Source organism: Camponotus floridanus, unplaced genomic scaffold, assembly GCF_003227725.1.
Source record: "Camponotus floridanus strain SB8 unplaced genomic scaffold, Cflo_v7.5 scaffold64, whole genome shotgun sequence".
NCBI lineage: Eukaryota > Metazoa > Arthropoda > Insecta > Hymenoptera > Formicidae > Camponotus > Camponotus floridanus.
In genome coordinates, this window is record NW_020229814.1 from 519310 (window position 1) to 547175 (window position 27866).

Sequence of the window (27866 nt, forward strand, 5' to 3'; positions counted from 1 at the left end):
AAAGAATGATGATGATCTTTACTTTTAACAAAATTAATGTATATTTCTTTTTCTTATTATTATTTATTATTCTCAATTCCAATGTCTTTTTCATAGTAAAATAGATAATAATAGAAATAATAATAAAATAAAATAAGTAATAATAAGATTTTAAAATGATAGTAAAATTATACAAAACTACATTTTCCAAAAAAATTACTAAATGCTAGATCTCTTAAAATTATACGTTATGTTTATTTTAATAATTAAAAAATATTGTCATTTTTTAAAACTATATATGTTGTATAAAATTGTATGTTATGTTACGCAGATGCTTGTGAATTTTTATTAAAAAATAGCAATTCTATGATGATTCGTGTACGTAACGGCCCGTATAGTAGTTTAATATTTTCAGTTTTCAATTTTTAGTATTATTTTTTAGTATTAATTTTTAGTATTATTAAATTAATTTTCAATATTATTATTTTTTCAATATAATTATCTTGCAAAACAATATATTCGATTAAAATATTTCTATTTAAACTTGCAAGTTTTTATTCTTAGTTTGATCTACTTAAATCTGTCTTTTAGATAATCTAAAACAGATAGAACAGGTAAAAGTTTCCGTAATTCTCAATAAAGAATGATGGTGATCTTTGATTTTAAACAAATTCGATGTAGTTATATATTTCTTTTTCTCATTCTCAATTCTAATTTCTTTTCTATAGTAAAATATAATAAGATTTCAAAATGATAGTAAAATTATACAAACCAACTGGAAAAAATGATCAAATATTAAACATAAAAAAATTATGTTTACTTTAAAAATTGAAAAATATCGTTATTTTTTAAATTTATAATATAAAATTCTATATATTGTATAAAATTCTCTCGATACTCCAATTTTATCATTTATGTAATTTTACGTTCAGTTACTTTAGTATCTCACTAATTTATTAACACCGCAATGAATTTCTGACAATTACATTTGTATTGTAATCATTTAATCCGCTTAACCCCGTTTTAGATAATTTATTTGCACTAAAATATTCTATAATTTCATCTCATAAACAGAAAATATTTAAGGAAATACAAAGTACACATACCTACAAAACGTATCTTAAAATACACATATATATTAGAAGACGTGGGACACAAAATTATAAATAAATTTCTTGAATTTCAGATCTATCCCAGCAAACACCAAGTAACATTTATATAATTGTTAGTTGTAATTTCCCACTCGACAATATAACTGTTACATAACATGTAACAGTTATATTGTCGAGTGGGAAATTATAACTAACAGTTATATAACTGTTATTTGATGTTTGCTGGGATTTACGTATAAGCGTAAGAAATAAACACGCGGAGGTCAGGGTTAACCGAAGGTCAAAATCAATTTCTGCGTTGGGATTGCTAAATATACATTCCGTGGATCCTTCATCCTTTGCGCAGCTCACGGGACAATTAAGTCGATGCTGCGATTCACGAAGCTTCGGGCTAGCCGGAGGCGGCCCGTGATTTATGCAGGGCAATAGTCGCAAGCACACACGGAAAGCAACCTCCGAGAAGCAGTGTATTCCTGTGTGTATATTGAACTTGGGCTACCTCCCAGATTAGCTCGGTCATTGTGGCGGAGACCCGCACGCTCGCATGAGCACAATCTGTCAAACCCTGAAGCTGCCCGACAATCTCGACCTAAGTGGACGTGTGAAAATTCACCGGGAGATTGGCATGCATTCCGCGAATCTCTCTATTATTTAAATGCGCGACATCGACTTTTCTGATTGATGATTCTCTTTGATAATTCTCTTTTTTCTAAGGACGATAAAGTGAGGTGAATGGAAATTTTCTTTCTCGTCACATTACGAAAAATTGAATTCAATCGTCGTTGGTCGTCGCAACAATATCATTTCGATGCCTATGTAACTTTGAGTTGTAGGAAAGATCCAATCAGCGCTGCTGGCTGTACTCTCAGCGTAATTTCAATGGTTCGCGCGAGGGTCATTGGTCTGATCAAACATACCAGGCTTTATTTCAAAGTATCGCTGCCGAATAAGTCTTTTTTTCCTCTCTCGCGACACAACAATTACCATTGATTGGTCATCGATTCATGGGTTAAATTGGGTTTACATTTTAAACACCGGTAGATTCGCGCGAACGCAATAGAAGGGGATGAATAGCGAGAAATTGCTCTCCAAGTGACGTGCACGAAAAAATTGATGTTTCGCTTTATATTGTATAAATTTAAAGAGAAAAATATAACCGAAATACATCATTTAAGGATATAATTAAAGATAGAATAGCAACGAAAAGTCATTAATTAATATAAATAGATAAGTAGTTTTTAAAATTGGAATTATTGCAAATTATAAAATATTTGATTTTTTATATCTCTCTTTTAATTGAAGAAAATATTTGCATTTAATATTTCTTTTAATTGATGACAAAAAACTTTTGAACATGCAAAAAATAAGAAATGAGTAATTTTTAAAAGTAATTACATGCAAAATTTATTGATTATTGTGGGCAACTAATTAGTTTTGTTGCAAAATTTTCTTCAAGTCGGTGAATTCAAATCAAATCTCACACAAATGCTCGCTAGAATTTTATTATCATATGTGAAAAAGACGATCTAACCAATATTGCATTTTTAAATTTATTAAAAAACTGTCCCCTAATTTTTTAGATGCCATTTAAACAAAATGGAGTTTGGTCCCCTACACTTCACACGAGGGAGCAGTTGCAAAAAATGAAAATAAGTGAAAAAGCACATCAAATCGAATCCAAGAACATTAAAATCCATCTAGTTTCAAATATATATTAATATCAAATATATATATATTCAAATATATATTAAATATATATTAAGCTGTAACAATTTATTTGACTCACTCTGTATATGTAATTTTACAACTTTCAATGTATCCTCTATTTTTTTATTTTATTGAAAAAAGACAAAAAATTTATTAGATTAAAAAAATGAAAATTAAGGACTATAAAAGTTGTTTTAAAATCTATTTAATTTACTAATAAATTAAAAGCTCACTTTTCTCTCTTTCTCTCTCTTTCTCTTTTACAGAAAAGCTATTCGAGTAAGAATTCTTTTTTACTTGATTTTATTTCTGCGACTACAAAACAATTAATTGGCCGCACGAAGACTATTAGAAGCTATTGCTTATTCAATTCTTAAATTCGTCTTGGAATACGCACGATTGCACAAAAACTTCTTTGTCCAAGCTCATCGAAGTAACCGTTCTTGCAAATATATATATATATATATATATATATATATATATATATATATCATCTAGCGACAATCGTCGGCACATCAAAGGCGACGATTGTTTCGCGTAAATTATAACCGGGAGAGCACTTGCCCGACTTCTCGGCGAACAAGTTCAATTAAGTCCACGCCTGGGAAGACGAAGAACGGCTTCCTACACACGCCGAGGCTTTATCCTGTATCACCATCAAACCCCATCAACTCACCCTAACCATTACGACGAAACGGTGACTATGAGAAAGGCGAATTGCACTGTCTGCTGCGTTTCCAAAGTGCAAAAGAATTTAATATTACAGCTTTACACAAAGAAGGACACAAACATGTTGCTTTTTCTTTATTTTTTTTGTACATACAAATTTATTATACATACAAGTAAATTAATTAGTTAGAAACAGTATGTTAGAAATAGTAATTACTTTTAAATTTTTCAAGCTAATAGATATCTAACAACAATTGAATTACTTAAAATTCAAAAACCTGGTATAAATCATACTCTGGGCGTGATGAACTTAATTAATTTTAAACACGATTGATAGTCTCATAGGAAGGAATGTGAATCCTATGCGACATGTTTATTGATAAAATTAGTATTTTATTTTAGTATCGAAGAGATGGGAATATAATATTTCAATCCAGAGTTGATCAGTGTTGAAGACAATAAGATTGTAGAATCAATCATCCAGCAGGGATGGATCGAAGGGATATGAAGAGGATGCCATGGGAGCCTTCAACGCCGATGATCCCGACGGCTCGATGATTCTCCTTCATACGGGATACCGAGGTCAGCCTGACGACCGGGCAACACGTGTCGGTTATGTCTATTATCGACAGATAGCGGGGTAACGAGCAGACGAGATTTATCACCCTATGCTGCTACCCCAGGAGGAAGAATCGAGGGTGCGACAGGGCGCAAAGCGGTGAATTGGACTTACAGTTGAATTGGCACAGAGAGAGAGAAGAGAGTTAAGCCTCAGCGGAGTCTCATATGGCCTCTTAATGTGTTCGCGCTCATAAACGATTTTGCCGAAGAACGCCATTTCAATTAACGTGAAAATATCGATAAAATTACTGTGCATAAATGAGATGTCAAGTCACGTTATATTTATATAAAAAAAAACGTTATCCTAGTGAATCCTTTAGTAAAGATTAAATCTTGTCGCTACATTGAGAAAAATCGTTTGATTGTATCAACAAGACGTATATGATTGAAGGCATTTTGGTTAAATCAAACAAGAATTTCTAGTTATCATGATAAGACTCGATTTTTTATAACTAGAACGTTTAATAGATTTTATTATAAGGATTTGGTTAGTATTTTCTGATTAGATCTATAAAATTTCTTGTTACATTAATTTCTTTGCTTGCCGCTAGGCAGCGAGCCACTCTTAACTTAGCTCGTATTCAATATTTGCCATAAAATGTATATAGAGAACTAGTATTAACATTAAATCCAAAGTATATTTTTTTTCTCTTACGAACAGTAGTGCCAGAAAGAGGACGCTGGCTCTCTGATTGTGTGTGTTTGAGCTGCATCCTCTTCTTGCATCGCTGTTTATCAGTTTAATTTCTAACAAACTGAACTTAAAATAATTTATTCAATAATCTGGATTGAATTTATGCAATAATCGTGTTGGAATTCAGAATATTAAACAGACTTTTGAGATTAGATGGAAAAAATTTTAGACGACTTGGTGTTGGTAAATTTAGTATTATTAACCAGAAAATTTGATAAATTTAACAGAAAGAAATTAATCAGATTCATCTGGTAATTCCTACAAGAATTCTGGTTCGTTCATTTTCCAACAGACATACTGGTTGAATCTACCAGAATTCTAATTAATGTGTGTGTGCAACCAGATTTTTTCTCAGTGTAGGACTATTTTATAAAAGGGCAAGCACAAACATTATAATTGTACAAAAAGCAGAATTAAAATGTCACAGTTTGTGTCTCGAGGAGGCTTGGTGAAAAAAAAAACGATAAGAGCGAGAAGATTCGTTCGCGAGTTGAAGGCGAGTAAATTTAAATGTCAAAATACGCGCTTTAACGGCACGGGTCGCAACAAAGGTGTATCATATCTCTATTAACATAATGCGGGAAGGTGCTTTCGCGGGACCTGGCGAAACCCGTCAATCAAAAACCCGATCCTCGAGAAAAGGGCTAGTTAGCTTGGTCGCGCCCTTGCATCCGCGCCCTTGCCAAAAAATAACGTATGCGCCATGCGTTGTTCTCTCTCGGTGCACGCTCTCTTCTTCGCCACCGCTTTTGTAGAAAAACTTTTTCGCCGTCTGTTACATTATATTCCGCAAGAGTCACTCGGCCACTTCGAGCAACACGTCTCACGCACATCGCATCGTTGCAGGTTTTCTCGCAACACTCGTAGGTCAACTTCAGGACCGTAATGCGAAAGATTGCGAACGCACTTTACGTTTCATGGAAAAAAAATGTATTTCTATTTTTTCTTGCCTCGCGCGAACACGTTTTATGCGAAAGTGTAGCGGGAATTCTCCATAATCTTACTTTCTCTTATCCGGAGAACTCTAAAAGTCCCGAGTCCAGGTAATCAACCGCAGAAAAAACGTTGCAATATTACCTCGTGAAATTAAATTAATGCCTAAACTAGTACATGCGAGACTCACGGGGTGCCGCGACTATGGCTTACATGGCTGTTTTACGTTCCTTGATATAAACAGTAGGTATATACATATATATTCACATAGATGACCGCGACGGGGATCTTTTGATATCCTGGCGCGTCAGACGCGTGACAGCTCGGACAATACCGGCGATCCCTACATCACTGATTGTCACTTGTTTCTTGCCATTTTCTTCCTTCTCTCTTCGATTTCAGCTACGAATCCTGTGCGTTTTCTCCTTCTATTTCTCTCTATATATATATTCGCGCGATGCTTCCTTCTCCTATTTCAAATTCAAATACGGGAAATCGCAAGGCGGATCGTAACCCTACGCCTTGAGAACTGGCCATTCGGGTATCGATTTGAAATGCCAAACTCTATGGATGCAGCAGGAGAAATGATCACGTTGCATTTAGGTTGCGCTAAGGGAGTTAATAAGAACGAGGCTCGGCCATCGAGGAGAAAGTGAAGGAAGGGAAAGGAGATGGAAGGAGAAAGAGAGAGAGAAAGAAAGATTCTAGCATACCTCATTGTCGAATCACTTCCGGGGCTCGACCTCCAGTAACGCCCTAAAGACCAGTTCGCATGGACAATGTCTTGTGGATAATAGGCACCGATGTGCCCTATTGTAAGTCCAAAACGGTAGACGCGCGAATTGTCTAAAATCCTACTTCAGGATGGACCGCGATTTAATAACATCGACCATACGATATCCTTGCATCCCTGCCCAGCTCGCAGTTCTTGAGAAATCCCGTCAATGAAATCCACATTTTCAATACTGAACAAACTGATGCATTTCGATAGGAAACGTGGAATGTTAGTGAAATAATTATACCGAGTGTAAAAAAGTATTGATAACATTCTTGATAATTCTTTCTAATTCTGAGTAAGTAGAAGCCTGAATATAATGTTTGGATCTCCCAATAAGTTTGACATATCGATATGACAACGTCACATATTGCAATGATAAGAAACGGAAGCCTTGCGATTGACGATGGCACGTGTTTCTCGTCGAGAATCATCATCAATATAATTTGTCAGCTGCATATGTCGGTAATAGCGAGGTTTTCCGACCGATTTGACGAAAAAGTGCTCCGACGAGGCGCGTGCGGTCGTTTCAATATGAAAAACAAGCAGCACTTTGGTCCTCCTTTTCTCCCACGTGGTCGCTCCGAAAGGCGAACGGTCTTCAATCCAAGTTAAGAGGCCTCGAGAGGGGTTACTGGCAATCACGTGGAAAAAAAACGCCTGATCTCGATATGAAAGACGAGGAAAAGTGAGAGGGAAAATACCGAAGAACATACGCAAATATCCAAAAGAATAGAGGAAACCTCGTAGACGTAAGTGCGACGTTTCCTATAAATGATTTTCTCGAGCAAGAGAGGAAAAAAGATTCAAACGTTCACAAATTTATACATTTCAAGTTAATACGAAAAATTTATTCTTCGAGTAATATATATTTTTTGAAAAAATAACAGAAAAATATTTAATCTTTAAAATTTTAACTTTAATAATATTTTCTCATTATTTTATAATTCTATAATCTTATTATTATTAATCATGGCTTAAAACCACATAATAATATAACTCGCATTTAATATATAAAATATTATGTATAATATATAAAAAATACATGTAAATAAAAATAAATTCTAAAAATAGTAAAATTCACAAACAAGTGCGTACAAGACATTTATATATTTAATACATATTTAAATGTATTGATTTTTTGTGCTGCAACTTATATAACGTATCGCGTTATTGGGAGAAAACACGGATCCTTACACATTATTCGAGCAATATGAGGAATCATTTTTCAATGTGTCCGCCGAAACACTCCGGTCGTCGCGCAATAAACGCAACTCTCGGTTGATCATTTAACTTTCGGGTTCTCGAAATCATTCGGCAAATTGGAGCGCGCGAACCCTCACGCGAGGGGTCTCTCGGCCGAGTGAGCTTAAGCCGTAGATTGGTTTAGTCGCCACGCAGGCACGCCGCAGGTCGGTCGTCCTGCGGATCACGCGTCACCGAACAGGATATACATCGAGGAGAGAGAGAGAGAGAGAGAGAGAGAGAGAGAGAGAGAAGAGAGGGTCCTTTTCTCCTCCCCCCCTCTTGTCCTTCTCTCTTTCCTATTTTCTTTTTTCCTTTCTCTTGTATTTTGTCTCACCCTTTTTTTTCGAGAGATTCGGAAAACGAGGCAGGAATCTCACGGCAGGTGATGTAATAGTGATACATCTAAACTTTCCGCGAATTCGAGTCCCGGCAATAATCCAAGTCCTTTGCAAAGACAACTCTCTTTCTCTCTCACTTCTCTCTCTCTCTCTCTCTTTTTCTCTCTCTCTCTCTCTCTCTCTCTCTCTCTCTCTCTGTGTATGTACCGCAAATTTTTCACAATTTTTTACCTGACAAGTAACAAAATATTCTTTCCGTAGATTAAACATTTATTTATTTTTATTTTATTTTATTATAGTATTGCGAGTATAAAATTATGTAAAAACTTTTATATTTAAAATATATATTTTATATATATATATATATATATATATATATATATTACACACATATATATAAATATAATATAAAATTATAAAATATGTATAAAATTATCTCATACATTTTCAAAATTGATAAAAAATAATGATAAATTTCTTGAAATATACCATAATTGCGATAGTCTTGATAATATATTTTATTAGTAAAATTAAACCATTAGTAAAATTAAATTGATTTAATTTATTTATTATTGAAGAAAAACAACATTAATAGATTGACCGGAAAATTGATTTGGAGCAATCTTACCCCAAGTTTGATAATCCCATGAAAACTTTCCGATCTCTCGCGTGGAAATTTCGGTATGGAGTGGATAAACGCCAAAATTTGGGGCGAATTTCGGTTTCGTGGTTCTTATTTTCCCCCCTGTCGATCACGCATCGCGAAAACTTTAGTGCGTTTCCCGAAGGATATGAGAAAAGGATTAGGATCGGGGAATCCTAACGTGTGAATCGAACGAAAGGGAGCTTTTTTGCTTCATCGGATTCCGGAAAAGGTTCGCGAGGTTTCGAGAATTCGTATATTGTCATGGAAATTTGATATCGCAGGGTATCCTTCGTCGTTATGATTTCAATATTTTTGTATTTGAAAATTCTAAAGAGAGCCTTTCATATTTCACATATCATATAAAACTCACAATTAAATTTTACATATCGCGATAAAATTCATTTTACTCCGATATTTATAATAGTCGTTACGTCAGATCCGATTTAACGTAGAATATATATTAAAAACCTCCTTTAAAAACCTCCTTTAAAAACCCTAAAAAAAATAAAATGATCTCGATGATTTCGAAAACTTTCCTTCAGCCTGCGCGGCTTTAGAGCAATAAGCATGGATCGACGTGAGAAATCGCGGTCGACCCTCTCTCTCTTTCTCTCGCGATGTTTTCCCTCTCGCACGCTTATGCGCGTGGGGTTGATAGATCGGCCCGACGAAACGAAGGGGTAGTTTGGCTTTAATCGATCCTGTAATCGCCACTCCGACAGTTGGCCCCGGCTGCCTTTTTGTCGGCAGTTAGATGGATGGCGCCATTTACATTTTGTCAGTGCGACATGCGCTAACGTAGCCGCGCTATCATATCTATCACATCCCCTCCCCCCCTTCCTCTCCCTGGACCAGTACGCGATCAGTTTCCTACTGTCCAAACTTGGAAATCTCTTCTGACGCGCGTAACACGTCGTGGCAGGTCTCTAAAACCTACATTATATCGAGAATTGCAAAAAATTGAAGATAAGCGCTTATCACGCACGAATTATTATCCATCCAAGACTTGAACAAGCTGACTTTTCCAATCTTCTGACTTCGAACTCCGATTTTACGGTTGATTGGGAATGTGCGACCCAGTGAAGGTACGCACACACATGCACACACTTCAACGAATTCCATTCGAATTTCGGAATCGAAAAATTGTCGGCAGAAGTGAAAGCGAAAAAGACTGTCCGAGATGATCCAGTTGACAGATCTGTCAACGTGGATGACACCTTTGGCGAACGAATCGGCCAGGTGGCTGCTGTCGAAGACGACTCTGTCTATCTGCTCTCTGTTTCCCCTCCCTTCCCTTCCCTTTACCGTTGCCGGCATCTGCCGGATAATACCCGGGATTATAGCAGTAGAGGATAGAAGAGACCCACTGACATCGGGCTCGGATGCGGGATGAAACATTCCTGCGTCGAACTCCAACCATAAACAGATCGATCATCTTTCAAACGGTTCGACGACAATCTAGAATCGAGATAATGTCGGATGAGATTCGTGAATCTTCGCGAAAGAAAAAAATCTGTACAAACGTATAATAATACGTAATATTATAATAATACGTAATAAACGTAATATTGATGAGAAAAATCAAATATGAGGAAACTAGCTCTATGGAATTTAATATTCTCCTGGAATTTAATATTCTCCTATATATTTATTTACACATCTTATCAAAATAAAAAAAAATATGTTACATTAATCATATATAGCAGGAAATATAAAATGCTACATTTCCAAAATAGATTTCTTTTTGCAAAACTGTTTAGTTTTTTTCCGAATAACATGAGCTTTTGCTCTTGGAATAGATAGGCATTGAAAAAAAAATACTGCGTTGATTGGCTTAGATAAAAAGTAGCGAAAGTTTGACTATGTCGCAACATTGGGATCGCTGCAAACTGCAAATCTTTCGCTTCAAAAGGTCAGTTTGAACTGATGGAGCACCGACCTATTCGCTTCACGATTTACGCCTCGACTGCCTCTGCTCGAGAATTCGAAAGCGGGTGCGAAAACGATAAACACACATACACACACAGATATATGTATATACCAATTGTATAGACTGCGAAAGTTGTAGTATGCGACTTACCTCCCACGCGTAACGGGGGTTGAAGGGCTCGCCTGCCCATTTGCCGAGGTACGGGCCGAATCTCGCGCCGCGGGGGATGTCTTTGCGTGCGCGAACATACGGGCCACCCGGTGCCGAGCCACCGACCTCGACCTCCGGAATCGGTGACACCCATTCGCGACTCGAGTGATCTTTAGATTCCTGCTTCATCTCCTGCTTTATCTCCTGCTTCATGTCCTCTACGCAGATAAACGTTATAATGTGTTTATCGGTATATTTATATTAAGAATCGATAAAATTATAGTCAAAAATTGTAAATTCAGAAAATAGAAGCTGATTATATTAAAAAATATAAATACTGGGATGCGTAATTTTGACAAATTTTAAATATTTTTTTAATATATAACGCATTAAAAAAAATAAAGAGTAGAACAGACAAAATTTTTATTTCGGGAAAAGTCTAAAATTCTCAGGGATTTTTTTTATTCTGAAAAGTCAGCGAATCTTATGGAATTTTATTGAGAAATTTTATTGATTTTATTTTATTGTTTTTATTCTGAGATTTTTTTAAATCATTTGTTTTATTCGCGTGTATTATATTTTTCTTCTTTAGTATTTAGATTATATAATATTATTGCTCTTATTCAAATTGAGTTTATGATTAATAAATTGATATTAAAGCTAGAAAAGGTGTATTTTATTCAGCAGTTAAATATTTAAAATATGCTCATGAGAATATTGAATAATGTATTTAAAATATATCATAAATATGTAACATCTAGTTTATATTTTCAAAATATAAATATTGAATATATATTATACAGTTTTTAGTGTAATTCTTGATGACTAAAAAATAGGAATGTTATGCAAAATGCAAAAATATTTCTTTATAAAATCCATTCAGCTCTTTTTGTTACTGTTTTAAATCTAACAATTATCAAATTTAAATTACTCTTAATTATTTCTTTCCTTTTTGATCGCTTGAGTAGAAAATTTAAAAAAACGCACAAAATAAAAACAATTTACTTTGAAAAAATCAGAAAATTTTGAGAAATTTTTTTCCATCGCGTAAGATTTGAGTAACCCCGAAAATATTTTAAAAAACGCAAATAACAATAACTTATTTTAAAAAATTTCATCTTTAAAAATTCTGTAATTTTACTTGGAATTTGGATAAAAAATATCTAAAAGATCGGAAAATTTTGAACAGTTCTTTTCGCGTACGACTCGAGCCGAGACCGGAAAGACATTTCGCATGTTCGGAAAACTGCAAGACTCACGGTACTCGTTGCTGTGGTCCCGCGATCTCGAATATTCCTTCCGCGCGTTCTTCTCGCTATAGTCCCAGGACAACTTTCTCTCCTCCTCTCTGGAAGATGTCAACGATTGATGTTCCTTCTCGTAATTACGTTGTCGGTCCATCCCTGGCGAGTAACCGCGCTGTTGATAAGCGGTCCTCGATTGCTGATTGTAATCCTGCGACACTTCGTGCGCCTGAAGGGTTCTCGGATCTCTGTAAACCGGATTGTTATTGTTGCTGTTGCTGCTCGTGCGAGTCGATCCGTTCTCCTCCATTTCTGCGCTCTCGTTGCTGCCACCCCCGCCTGTCGCGCCCGATGTCAACTCTCCCTCGTCGCTGCTTCCTAGGAGGAAAGAATATCGAGATTCTCAATGTAATCGATGAGTCTTGAATAAATGTACGAGACAAAGAATTAATTTGCAAATTTTCATAAAGGAATATTGCAAATTTATTTCATTCTTTTCATATTTTTCAGTTCGATATTCAATCTTTGAGACTAAAAATAGAAAAATTAAATTAAGTAATAGTTTCTATCAACATTTAAGATGAATAACGTTTTTATTAGTTGGTTTTATTAATAATTTGTTTTATTAATTAGCGTTTGATGACTATAACTCGTATTTATCTCCTTTCACGTATCGATTATTTGGAGGAGGTTAGTTGCACTTTAAACATTTATTTAGTAATGCGTATTTAATAACATATAATGCACCATTTGCGAAAGTTCTATTTTTACTAGAAGAATCTACACGTGGAACGGTGATGAGGGACGATTTTCCGGAACGTGACGTATTGATTGGTCATTTCTAAGAAAGCGGCAACTCGCGTTGTGTTACCGCGATAAAGTCGCGGTTCGTGATATTAAACCCAAGTACACGAGCGTTTTGTTGCGAGAAAGGTCGTGGCTTCGTGTAAACTTTGCTCTCAATGAAGGTCGGAAAATCATGAATGGTTTCACAGGAGAGGTGCAATAAATTCGTTCTCTCTCTCTCTCTCTTTCTCGCTCTCTTATAACTTGACGAAATCCTAGACACACAAGGACAAGTGCCAATTGGCATAGCTATCTGCGGCACGTTTCTTCGACGCAGCTGCCGCATGTAGTGACACCCAAGCCGAGGATGTTTGCTGCGATAAGAATTTTATTGTCCTCTTGTCGGCTGTTCTTGATGCATCGACGTCAGCTAACGCGAAACATTTGCATCGTCAAATAATTTAAATTGCGATTATCGTCCAATTCAGAGATGTACGAATGTAATTAAAGAGACAAGTTGTTGATAAAAATCTGTCATATTTTAAATTCAATTAAATTCTCTCTATATTCCTCGCATCAATCGTCCATTGTCGATTTTTATTACGGCAATTATTTTAAATATCATGCTTTTCGAAGCGATAAAGAGGCATCGCATGAATCTGGTTTTGTTTGTACAATTCGCCCTTTTTTAATGGCCCGTCTTATCTTCGAATCGAAAGATATCCGCGCGGTGTATCAGCTATCTAAAAACAAACTGTGTGCTTTACGCCTGCGAAGATTGAGAGTCCTCTGCAAATAGCAAAAGTCTCGTGTGAATCGGCGACTAAGCAAATGATCGTCTCAGCGACGAGCTGGTAGGTGTATTGAATAGGTAGATAAATTGTCGAGGAGAGACAAAGGGAAAGAAGAACAAAGAGAAGGTTATAATTTTACTATCAAAATTTTCTCACGATTAATTTCGCACTAATTCAAATTAATTCGTTCTTTCTCTTACATATTTAATCGAAGTGATAAAAAGAAGAGACCAAAGACATTTCTTCAACAAGGGTGAACTTTGTAGGGAGTTCATATATAAAGCGATAAAACGTTAAAAATATCAATTTTACGATGCCGGCTTCAATTCCATTCTAATCGAGAGAGTAAACAAAGACTTAAGGATCCCCGTCGATTTACGTCGACTCGGGTGAGTCGTAAAAGAAAATGATGATCCTGCAAGGCATGCTCGGCGACACGAAGCTCAAAGAGACAGGATGTCTACGAGTGGCGATAGCGATGCGCCATAACTAATGGAAAGAAATATAATGAATTGTTAAGAGATAGTTATCTGATATACTCTGATTCCCAAAATAGAAAATTATTCTATTCAAACTATTATGCGAATAATTACATCACAGTTATGTAACGAGAATGATATAAAAATAAAAAGTTAAGTGATACCAATAGAATTGTCAACATTTTATTACCATAAAATGTCAATATTGTCAATATTTAATTGTCATAATTATTTTAGAGAATTTTTCTGTAATAAAAATCTCTGGGAATTAACGATTTCTTCTAACATTATACTTGTGTTAAATTGTCTTTATAACAGGATTTATACATTATACGTTACATATAATTTAAATAAAAGGAAAGATCGAGTAACAATAAATCTCGAAACAATTACAGAGACGTAGCATGGTACTGTTATCCCAAATTTCTATCTAAATCCGACCAGAGTAAACACGATTCGACGGAGACATTCGCTCGCGGACGGAGATGATCGTAAAGAAGAGACTTGATCGCGCGAGGGTACGTCGGATACGCACTCCAGATCCTCTCGCGCCGCTAGAGTCGATATGATACAACAACAATATTTGGGAAACCCTCGAAAGCCCAGGGGTCTTTGACTTCTGTGGGATACAAGTGCCGGGAGTGTATTTTCTCTCCCTTGACAGAGAAGTATGAGTATACTTGTTGAGCCATGCGTGACATTATCCGCGATGATAGCGGCTCAAGAGGCTCTAGGGATGATTAGAGCAAAGTGCCGCTCTAGTAAAACGCGCTTAGTGTATCCGACGCAAATTAATCGTGGGAAGAATTTCTCTCTCTGTCTCTCTCTTTTTAGTATCGATCGCGCGAGAAATTTCTCTGCTCAATTATCCATAATAGATTTAATCGTGAGAGGCACAATAAAACGTCAATCTCTGTTTTAAATGTATATTCGTCATAATAAATCAAGAAATAATTTTTCTTGATTTATCAAGAAAGAGAGAGAGAGAGAATTTTATTACCGAGTAAGAATGCCATATGCATCATTTTACATAAAGATTACAATAAATAATTATTACAATATTATTGGCTGATGAAAGATAGTCTATCAATTGCATCATGCTATTTAAAATAATAATACATATTTAGCGAGTTACAAAGCAAATGACTCGTTTGTATCGCACGGGTCTATTGTACGATCAATGATTGATGCGCGTGTGATTCACTCGTCCATCGATTGCCTCCTGCTAGAATTGCACGCGCCGGATGTATAGACGATTGACATTTCGCGATCGAAAGGTTTAATAAATAACGATTGGGCGAATGATGGATTAATCAATCGTCAAGTAGACAAATTAAGCGCGCGTTAAAATATTGTCAAGTGAATCTTGACTAAATGGAAAGCCTAGAGATACAGCGAAGTAGCAGAAAAATTTCGATTTGCGTATATTTCAAAAAAGAAAATAATTTTTGCAAATTGAGCAAAAATTTTGCAATTTGAGCAAAATTTCGATCGCAATTTTTAATCCTTGATTTTAGCAGATCATTTCCTTTCGAAACTACACAGAGAAAAATATCATTCTACTGCCAAGAAAAGCGATTATTCAGTTTATTTTTTTTTAAGTAATAGTTTTCTTCAACAAAAAATATATTCTTGATAATAATCTTAAAATATATATACTCATCACAAGTGTTAGAAAATCTCATTATCATGTACTCAAAAGAAGAATTTATTTTCTCTTCAAGAATATTGTAAAGTTGTATCAAAGAAAAATCAAACTTACTTTACGTCAATTCTTGTAGTAAGCAAACCAAATTTTTGTTTTAATTTAATATTCTTGACTAAAATACTGCACTTACTAAAATTCAGAATATATTCAATTAAATTTAATGCTTGTGGTAAACTTATGATGCTTATGACTTATGACTTATCTGCGGATATACAAATTTATGATATACTTAAAATAAATAATATTTACTTGAATACAGTATACATTTTTCTCTGTGTATTTAATCCATAGTTTTGCTAAACTACTCTAAGAAAAATTGTTTAAAAATTGCATTTCAAATACTATTTACTATCAAAGTTTAGAATCTAGAATTTATAAATATGGGAAAAAATGAAGGTTGAAAATTTTCAACTCGAGTAGAGACGTTCGACAATATTAAAGCAATTTTTCTTCTTTTATCATCATAATTAATTCTTTATTCAACGTTACTATTAAACCCGATACAAGAGAGTTAAGACCTAGAGGTAATAAAAATACTCTTAAAAAAAAATCCGGAGTAATGCATCTCGAATATCCAGCAAAGTAGAACTTGTCCAGGAGACGCAAACGCGCGTGGACTTCCGGAAAAGATAATTAAGCAAATTGGCGACTATGGAGATGTCGGAAGGAGTGATTGCACCGCGCGTACAGACCACGTTGTTCTGACCGCACAGGACATCCTGGCGATACGAGGATCCTTTGGAGAAACGGGCGACGCGCGTTTAATTTGTCGCGTCGCGAGACGTATCCGAGAGCTCCGATTGCGGATAACGCGATTAAAGACGCAATCTCGCTGACAATATCGGATCTCCCTATCAAGACCAGAGAGGGGGCGCAGATAGAGGTTAATTAGAAAAGCGACGGGATTCTGCGGCCAGGAGTAGTATCGTGGAACGTCGATAACACTATCAGCATGTCACGGAATTACTAAGGGGTAACCAGGCCAAATTGGACGAGACGATCGAATCTCCGGAGTCTGGCTTCCGGACAGTCTGCGGTTAAGCTTCCTTGCTCGATGTTTGTACGAGCATCGAGCACGGGAGAATGCTTGGCCTCAAAGGCGACACTTATAGGAGCTGAGTTCATGATAACAGCCTCGAACAGTGCTTTGAAAGCTGATGTTAATAAAGTAAACGTCTTGTTTGCAGAAGTAGATGATGACAAATGGCCAATCGTTAAACTATCTCACTTAGTTTAACTGTATTCATGAAATTAGGCTAATACGTGTAATTTATCTATGTAAAAGTAGGTGCAGAGCACATTCGATTTCATGAGTGTATCTTAATTTGATAAGAATTATTTATTTGTTGATTAATTCGTCTGTCGAATTAAGATCGTTCGATTGTCTCACCGGATATCAAAGATTTCGTCTTATCAATTAGCTCGTTTCACTACGATATAAATCGACGCGATTATCACAATCATGGATCCGTCGACGATTATATCCATCAGCCGCCCTGATCGCTTCTCGACTTACCGTTATTCATCTTGCAATCCACGATAGAACGGAACAGATCCAGATCGTTCATCGGCGTGACTCGCCTCGAATCCGAAATCCTGGATCCTCCAAATGACTCTGGGTTCGGAGAGACTTTGGAGGATACGGATCACTCCCGGCACATCAGCATCACAAGAAGTTTTCCTCTCACGAGATCACGTCAACATCACGAAAAATGACCAACGACGAGGTCGGCGGGAATTCGGGCCGAATGTTTTCATGATCGAGCGATCGATCGGTCGGGTCGACTAAGAACGCGGTCGCGACTGGGATTCGAGTACCCCGGGTCTACCTCCAAGGGGGTAGATATGATCGCGCGCCGGGGGGGTAGCGCCTGAGCCTTTCCAGAGCGGGCTCTGTAATAGGTAGGTAGGGAAGAGACGGACACAACGGAAAGAGCGCTGCTCCGTGTCAGCTGGCCCTTGGCGAACTAGAGGATCCAAAATCTGTTGAGAAGAGGATGGCACGACGAGGGTTCTCTCGGGATCCCAGGGACGATACACGGGGTGTGGCGGGTCACCTCCAACGGGACCTCTGGTTGGTTCACGGGCGGAGCAACCCCTATCGCATCGAGGTCCCCACCAAGGCGACTACAGCATCCCTCGGGAGAGCGAGCGAGAGGAACCTGGCGCTTCGGCGATGGAGCGTAATGCGACTGTCTGAGAGAACCTGAGGAGGGGATAACAGGGGAGGGGATATCGTAACGTGATGCTGATAACGAGGAGGAGATTTCGCGGTAGCTGAATGTCAAAGTCGGGATTCTTTTCTCGAAGACGCGAGAGCATTGAGCAAAAATCGATTTTCATATGAGAAGGGTGGGACGTAACAATTTTATCAGAGTAACAATATAAATGAATAATGTCATAATAATATAATAAATAAAACAATATAATAATGTAATATAACACAATAAATAATTATTTATTCACAATTACAACGAATAATATTTATGTATTGCATTTTTTACTTCTCGTTACGTGCAATCTTAAACATTGCAAATAATATCACATAAAGGTAAATGTCTAGATAAAATTAAAAAGTATGATAAAAAAAGAAATAAAATTATTATATTGAGTTTTTAAAGAATATAAGAATTAAGTAATATAAGAATTAAGAATATAAGAATTAAGTAAACTTGTATCTTTGTATACAAGAGATAACTTTTTTATATTATTGCTCTCATGTTTGCAAATGCTTTTTACTGAACTAGTACCAGCATGACACCAATCAGCTGAGAAACTGTCCCAAATCTAACGACACAAAACGTACCGTTAACGCCTGTATTTCCCACATTCACGTTTTATATTTTTTCTCGCAAATGAATTCAAGAACGGTTACGAAGTAGAGCAAAACCTCCGACTACATTAACAGTCAGCGATAGGATGTCAACGAACTGAAACATTTTTTATCGCAAAAAGTCTAAAGGTGCTTCGACGAGAGAACATGGAAAGCGCAGATGACAATGGATAGCACACTCAAAGTGCCACACAAAAGTGACCGTCACAAACCTCCAAGTCAATTCTCGATTTCTCTTTTTCAATCGCACTCGACAATCCGACGTGATTCGACCATCAACGTGACTTCAAAATCAATCGGAGGAGTAGAATGTCGGAAACATCAATGTCACGTATTGTTACTCTTTGTATAACAGAAAAAAATGATGTTTTTCCTTGAACATATGTATAACGTTCGTCTTAACCGATAACGAGATTTTTCTTGTAAAATCTCAAACAAGCTCGATCAATGGCTCTCTCGCATGCATATATTTTTTCTTTCCTGCAAAAATGTCTCATTGTTAAAATTTTTTCCCCGGAATATCCGAAATTCTTATTCTTCAAAATATTGTCAAAGGCCGAAGGTTAACGTACTATTCAGAAATCGTAAAAGATATAGACTTATTTTCGCGAAGATATAGACTTATTTTTGTAAAAAAAATTTTATTAAACGCGTGCGAGTATTTATTGGAAAATCAAGCTAAATTATTGGAATAATATTTCCCGCGCGCAATTTCCCTTCTTTTTTCCACAATTTTGTCTCTTAAAAAAAAAAGAAGAAAATAATCGAAAATTATTCTGCTACTATTTCCTCTGTCGCTTTATTCCCCAGGCTAATGGCGAGGGAAAGGCGGGGGCGCGATGATTTAAATCTAGCGGCCATAAAATCAGGACGACCGCGGATAAAGCCACGCAGGAATATATGACGGAGCCAGGAAAAAGACGCCGAAACAAATCTTCATTTCGAGCACGGAAAAAGGCTGCAGTAACGACAATATGACTGTGTTTCGCAGCCGGGAAGACATGTGTCGCGTGCAGTTATATCATTCTTTATGGCCGGCGACACCGGTACCCTTCTGTTCACTCGTCTACCACCTTCTCGTCCTTCGCGCAATATTTGGAGGGGCTTGATTTACACAGGCATAAAAATGTCTCCACATCGCGGATGTTGATATCGCCTATTGCGCCTGTTGCGAACCTTGGCACCAACGACGGTAAGAAACCGTGTATTTCTTGATGAAAGCGAAAGAAAGTGTCGTTCTGCGAATTTTCGGACGTTTTTTAATTTGACAGATGAAGATATATAAATGTCACAAAAGTCTTCAAACTATATAAAAAATATATATTAAATTTATGTCCTTAAAAACTCGTGCTCGGATGTAGAGAGGTAATAAAGTTTGCGAGAATTAAAGTTGAACAATTTAATTATGTGTGCAAGCACACGATATATAATTAGATAATGGAGAATAAATGTAATTAAATACTAAAATTTGACAATTAAATATGTTTATGCAACGCTTGTTTATAATGCATTATTTCCATGTTGTACTATTTAGAAATTTTGCAAATATTTATAATTAAAATATTTATATGTTATTACGCAAAATTAAATGTTATTACATACTAGCTTTAGTGATAATTAGATATTTATCGTTGCTCATATATGTAACGTATGCGAAGCATAATACTGTTTAATTTCGCGATTATTTTACGAAAAGCGTAGAACCACCGCGATTTTTTTATTCTCTCGCGAGATATCACTTTTATTCATTTTTCGAATTTTCATTGTCTATTATTCTGTACTAATTAAATGTATTTCCAATTATATTCGAGCATCAGAATCGTGGCTTCGTGAAACAGAACGCAGGAATTACCCGAGACTCGAGGATTCAATCGATTCTCACGCGTCGACGACGAAGACCAACGAATCTACGAGGGGGGGCAATAAATAACGGGAATATCAAAGGGTTATCAGATCTAAGCAGACCTCCTACGTCTGGCGAAACTTCTGACACGTGGAGTGACGATGCTGTAATGTCGGCGGCAAAGTGCGCGCGTGGTAGGGTGAGTTTGTGGGAGCGAGGAGAGGGAGGGAGAGGGATTAGGAGGGATGAGAGGAGGTAGGTAGGTAGGTAGGCGCGAAGCTATTAAACTGACAGAAACACTTGCCACCCCCTCGTCGCTACCCCCGATCTACTGCTGTTCCCCTTCCCCCTCGCTGCTCACGAGTCCCCGGCCATACCATCCCTTACTCGGGGAACCCTACGTCCTTTGCTCTGCAACACCGGAGTTATTAATATTTTTCGCCCCCGAAAAATTGTCTCTCCCGCGCTGCGACCCGAGCTTCCACGCCAGAGAAGCAATTTTGCGGGCGTGTCGTCGACTGTCAAAGGATGGAGCGACAGATAGAGACAGGGTTTTCTCTTCCCCCTCTCCGCGATCCCCAAATGACACGCGCATGGATTGTTTATTTTAATGAAAAAAATTGAAAAATATATAGAAATCCATTTTTATTTCAATCATTTGTTCTTTCTAAATAAATATTATACATATCTAATAGAATTAAACTATTTCAAAAAATTTCAAAAATTTTAGTTAGCTATATGTGAACCTTTCAAAAGTTAGACTAATAAAATTTTTGGAAAATTTATTACAACATTAGTACTAGAGTACTAATCGTATTCTCTGATAAAATTAAAAAATTTATAAAAAACTAAGTTCGATCTCACACAGAATTTTATTTTGGAGAGATTCATATATATATATATATATATATATATATATATATATATATATATATATATATATAAAACAATATTATTTATATACGACTATCAAGATTAATTATCACTAATTTTCATTCGATAAAGTGTCCTTTGAAAATCGAAAGAAATTAGCTTTTAGGTTCTTCTTTAATACATTTATGAAATTTGCCGAAATTGTCATCTTTGAACTATAAATTACTCGAGGACGTGACGTGCTAGAGAAATTCTATAGCCAGATTCATTATCAGTATCAAAAAATCTGTCATATTCACCTACTCTGCTTTTTGCAACTGACCCTCGCAGATCTGTGTTATCTCTAATTTTCGATAGTGTTCTTTAAAAATCGAGATATTAGAATTTGTTTATCTCGACACATCATAATCTCCATTTACTATAAATTTTTATAAATTATTATTTTCCGACAAGTTCTCCTTAGATTGAAAGTTAAAGACGTACAGACTGGAAGAAAAATTCCGATATTCGTCGGATTCATTTTTTTCACAGTACTCAAGTGCACAATATCTCATTATGCGATCCCCCGGAGTTCGATTGGAAATACATCGACGCCGAGAAAGAGAGTAGAGTCTGCTCGGCGACGTCTCCTCGTCGTCGACCGTTAACGGTCGCACGAGAAAGAGGAAGATCGAGAAGAAAAAAGAAAGAGTAAGAGAAGGAGAGCGACTAGCTCATTGAGAAGAAGCGGAAGGAGAGAAAGAAGTCAGTCCTCGAGGCGACTAAACAATTGTCTCGCGCTCGAGTGGCCTCCCGTAAAAAGCTCGCGTGGTCGACTCCTCGACATAGAGCCCGGAGGCGATTGGCGCGTCTCCCCACAAAGACACCGAGAGAGAAGAGAATGAGAGCCCAGATCCGAGCGTGCTCGATCCGCTAAGAAAGATCGAGATTCGAGAGAAAAAGAGAAAGAGAGAGAAAGAGAAAAAGAGAGAGAGAGAGAGAGAGACACGTGCGTGTCCGTGAATGCCATTTCAAGTACATGAGCATGAGCGTATGTCCCAGAGAGTGGCCGAAGTAGAGTGACGGATCTACGAAGTCGCGTCAACGGTCGACCCGGGAGTCTATAATTTGTGTTCGAGTCGAAAATCGCGTATCGGTCTCTCTTTCTCTCTCTCGTTTTCATCCCCATGTTGTGTACGCACACAAGACGCCTCTCCAAACGCTGGTTCCTAATATGTCATTGAAGGCATAAGTAGTCGAGAGGAAGAAAGAATGGACGGGGAGGACAGGGGAGGGGAGGAAGCGAGCGGGACGAAGAAGAACCGCCCTCCCGCTTGGAGGAACTTGAGACGCGATTATTGTTGCGCCGCGTGCACGCAGGAGCATTGTCCCTCGTTAGGCCACCGGAAGTCACCGGAAGACGATGAACTAACGGAAGACCTCGTGCCATGGGGGGCTTCTTTTGCGCTCGCGAAACGCCCCCCGTGTCTCGATAAAGAGACTCCGCAGCTTGTCGTTGTCGTCCCCCCTCTGTCCGTCCTCCCCCTCTCACTCCCCGAGAGACACGCTCGACTTAACGATTTTTAGAGTCGAGTTGAGATCGCCTCGAGATACAGAGGAATGATTTTTATTTATAGGAACGATTTTCTTCGTGAAATAGTAACTGTAAATGATTTCTCAAATTTTATAATATATATAATATTTAATTATATATAATATATATAACATATATATTATAAACTCGCAAATATACAAGACGATTTTCATCCAACTTTACGTGTCTCTTGATTCGTCTATTTTATTTGTTACGATTTTTACTGATGAAATATTGTATAAGGTATTTTTTTTTAATTCTACATCTACAAGATATATTTCAATTAATATTAAAGAATATTTTGTCAAAATGAATGTTAAAGTATATCGATAGATTGTTTAATGCAATCGAATATTGATTAAAAAACCGATCGTTTAATGATGATTGACGCAATGAAGCGTTAGAGGAGAAGGAAACTGGGTTACGCGGCCAAGATCGGCAGAAAGAGAGATCCAGATGCGGGCGATAGAATTGCGGCACGCGAGCAACCGGAAGTCGACGAAGTAGGGAAAATCCGGTGTACGTTGAGCCCTCTTGCACCCTCGTGCAACTACCCCGTTCCATCGTGTCTGTTAACTTTGCGGCACGTCTTATGTGTTTTAAAGTTTATTAGCTTCTCTCCTGTTCAAGTCTCTCAATTGTCATGAATCCTATAATATATTCAATTGCTAAGTACCTGTTTGACTTTCCTCGCAAAATTACTTTATCAAATTCCTCTCGTTAAATTAGGTAAATAACGAATTAATCATTAAATCATCTTTACTTAATCTGATCGTTCTTGATGTCTTATCTTTTAATACTTCAAATTTATTGGCTTCTCTCCTGTTCAAGTCTCCCAATTGTCGTCCTAAATTCAGTCGGTCCTGTTTGACTTTCCTCGTGAAACCGCGCCTATCAAATCTCTCTCGCCAAATCCGGTATATAACGAGGATTAATTATTAGATCATCTGTATGTACTCAATCCATCTGATCGACCCTTGAATATTGTTAAAATAAAGGCATCGCTCGGTTCTTAATATTGCAACCGTGGTTAACGCGCCCGGAAACTACACGGGGCGCTTAGCATATATCTTTCTATGGCGAACGAAAATTCATTTATGAATTAATCGGCGAGTGGCGCGCGCGATTCGCCGCGATTAATTCAGGTGCACCGGGTTTGTGCATCGAGTTTACACCGCGTCGGCAGCTCGTGTGTCCAGGTAAGCGTCCACCGAAATGGACGAAAGCGAGAATGGGAGAGAGAGAGAGAGAGAGAGCGAGAGAGAGAGAGAGAACGAGGGAAGGAAAAATCGACGGGTAATCAACGGCGATATATACATATGTATGCACACGTACCACAGCCGCGTAATATCGCGGATGCAACAAAGTGCGAGCTTATTGGAAAGCGCGCGGCTCACACGGCTGGAAGGCAGGACAGCGTGCAAATATTGATGCATTAACAATGCAGGCTAATTATGTTTTGGTTCGAGCGTGGCTCGCTCGCCCTCGTCAAACGGGCGGCGATGTTGATGGCGTGGGTTGTGTGGGTGTAGTGGTAGCGTGCTCCGGCTGATGATGATGGTGGTGGTAGTGGTGATGCTGGTGATGGTGCGCGAGCGAACCGGGGGATAGTAATGCTACTGGCATACACGGCGGTGACGACGACTAAACTAACGACTGTGTGTGTGTGTGTGTGTGTGTGTGTGTGTGTGTGTGTGTGTGTGTGTGTGTGTGTGTGTACGTGCGTGAATGTGTATGTGTGTGTATGCGCGGAGTTTGCCGTGCCCACCGGCCAGGCCATTGCGCCATTGTGATCCGGGCTTCGGCACACAGCCCCCGGGTAATTCACAGGCGCAACTCGCCGTTAAATTAATTTTATCTCGTGTCCGTCATTAAATTTCAATCTCTCGGTCGGACCTCGCCACCCGTTCCCCCCGTTTCCATGGACGGTTCGCCTGTTCTTACCGTCCGAGAGCGAGAGAGCTTAGAAGGATAACGCGAATTCGCGCAACTCGTCGGCGAAAAAGTTGTTAATCAACCACCCCCCTGAAAGGGTGGCTCGCCATAATTAAGGTCGCGCCGCGGAGATGAGGATTTTATTATTTTTTTCTTCATTCGACGAGAGGGACTTCCCTTTCAATTAACAGAACATTACACTTCGTTACTTTATGATTCTTTTTCCTTTTGCCAAAGTATCGCAATACCGGTTAAAAGTGTGTGTATTTTTGGTCCAGCTGTTTCGCAATTCATCGAATAAATCAGTTAAATCGCGTTCCTCCCTCGATATTATAAATGATAAATGAAGATAAGAGAGAATTCAATCTTGTGTATATAAATTCCAATCGGTTCCGTGTACGTGTATGTGTGTGCGCGTGTGCGACTAGAAATAAAAGTCGACTGGAATTTAATTGATTTGTTTCGTTTATCTAAGCGGCCCGTACGTTTAAATAAGAATGTAATCAGTTGGACGCGGTATCGCGACCGAGAATATAAGATTTATCTGCGGGAGAGTCGACGCACACGCAAGGACGATTAAATTCTAATTAGGCTATCCTTCGGGCTGTTTAAACGAGGCGCACGCACTCGACGAAATCTCGACCTGATCGACGTTTTCTCGCGCGCGGAGGAACAGGATCGAGGGAAGGGTGAGACCCCTACGGATATATCGGTCCTTAGCGGGGGCAAACCGCGCAAGGGTGGAACTCGTTCGAGGAAGGAAAGGGAACAGATGTTTTTGAGCGCGAGCAAACGTCATAATCTATGTTCCGCAACATCGTAATTAAAGGAAAATGGAAGTTTTGCTCCTCTTATTTCTTTTTTCGCGCTTTTGCTCTATTTTTATCGATTCCTTAAAAATATTATAAAAATATTACATAAATTATATAAATATATATATGTTATAATTTATTCGAAACATTCTTTTATAATTTTATTATTTAAAAAATATAATATATATTTATAATACTTTTATATAATATTTATATAATATTTATTATATATATATTAATATATATTTATAATATAGAGTGTTTGATTTAAGAGTATACACTAAATTATTTTTTTAAATAATAGAATTATAAAAGAATGTTTCGAATAAAAATTCTTTTATTTAAAAAGATTTACATAATAACTCAAGCGAAAATTTTTAATTATATATTATCCATGAGATAGTTTTATTTTTCTAAAAGGAATAATATATCTATATTTATTTACTGCAGTAAGACATTTTATTGCATAATATCGGATTTTTTCTTAAAGTAAGATAAAATAAATACATTATTACACTTTTCAAAATAAAACTGTCATGGACAATATTAAAAAAAATACTTTAAAATTTTTGTTTAAATCTTTCTAAGCAATACTTTTATTCGAAATATTATTTTAGACTTTTATTCGACTTTTCTTAAACTAAAGACTATAATGAAATAAATAATCAAAATAATTTTTAAAAAAATTACCTTTTAACTATTCATTGACTATCACATAAAGAAAAATAATGATCTCGACATATTCTAGATTATCATTATTTTTCATTTAAATCGATTGTGCCTTAATTGCAGAAATAATACGCGACAAACGAAATTTCAATTAACAATTGAAGGAAGCGGGGAATTTATCCGTCTAGGAATTCATGATCGTTCCTTCTTCGTGCGCCCCGTGAATGGTCTCCCGCTCTTTTATTCTCCATTCCGGGAATACATCACCGCTCCGGCCGAGCAATCCAATCTCGCGGCCTCCAGATATCGGCCGTAGTTAATCCTCGCGCGACGGTCCTTGGCCGAATAAATCGTCGCGAAAAGAATCGAATCTCCGCGACGGAATCTCACGCCCGGCTCGTAAACAAGGGGCCGACAATGGAAGGCGCGCGCGCGCGCTCACTCGCTGACCGTCTCTCCCTCCGGAATTTCGTTCCGTTTACCATCCCCCGCGGATCCTGCGAATCCCTGTACAACGCAAGATAAAAAGCGAATTCGAAAGTTTAAATCCTCTCTTGGACTCGCTCGTGCTGCGCAAGCATCGAAGGTGGGGAGGAAAGGAGAAATAAGGGCGGAAAGGCGGCTTGTGTCGTCCACTTCTCTCCTCATCTGGATAGATACGATCTGACCGTTTACACCTCCTCTCCCTCCTCTCCCCTCCTCTTTTCATCCTCGCAACACCCACAGAATGAAATGTCGGTGCGCGCGGGAAAGGGAGATCCGCGGAGACTCGATCATTGCGATCACCCCCCTCCTTCCCTCCCACCAGTTATCCCTCCATTTAAATGCTCGTGGACGATTGTGGGAGTCCGTTTCCGAATCGCATTGGTATCGAGATCGTTACTGATCGACCTTTAACGTCGCGCGACCATTATTCATTTGCAGATCGAAGCTCGATAGCTTTCGAACTTCGATGAAAGCTTTCGAAATTAGATGAGAGAAGCATTTGTTGAAGCGAGAGAAGATACAGTCGCATATATTTAATTTTTTTGCAAACAACGGAATTTCTGAAATTCGCGAAATATGAGAAATGCAGAAAATTTTTTCCTGTCTCCATCTCTCTCTTAAAATTTATCTAAAAAAATTAATAAAATAAAGTAAATATATATATAATATATATTTACTTTATTTTAGTGTTTCTTAATAAGTGCGAAAAATTAGGAGATGATTCTTTGTCGAAAATTAAAGGGAGTTTTTCATATAAACATATACTCCTACACGCCTCCGGAATATGATCATCTAAAAATATGCATTAAAAAGTGATTTTTTAAAATTTTGTGCAATAATAGGAAAAAGTTTCATCGTTGCGAAGCATCGAATGAAAAAAAAAACAAATTTGTATTCTTCTATCAAGATACGATTAGTTTACACCTTTTCTTCCCTCTCTTTTCATCTCGCAAAACAAATGAAATGTCTGCGGGGGAAAGGAATCGGAGATCGATCATTCGAACCCCCTCTTCCCTCCACAGTTATCCC

The 27866-nt window shown here is 37.4% G+C and overlaps 1 protein-coding gene across 3 annotated transcripts in view; it reads right to left on the reverse strand.

The window, feature by feature from the left end:
- The window catches only part of LOC105256434 (PR domain zinc finger protein 16), a 64252-nt gene that overhangs the window by 25882 nt on the left and 10504 nt on the right, over window positions 1-27866 (reverse strand). The window contains exons 1-3 of one of the 3 annotated variants that reach the window (XM_020029121.2): window positions 17330-18013; window positions 12062-12424; window positions 10803-11020 (exon numbers count right to left, since the gene is read on the reverse strand). In XM_020029121.2, coding sequence (XP_019884680.1) covers window positions 10803-11020; window positions 12062-12424; window positions 17330-17381 — 633 coding nt within the window. In that variant the 5' untranslated portion in view covers window positions 17382-18013. Of the gene's footprint in view, window positions 1-10802; window positions 11021-12061; window positions 12425-17329; window positions 18014-27866 lie in introns of those variants that run through there. The other 2 variants (XM_011266328.3, XM_020029122.2) reach the window with 2 other exon arrangements.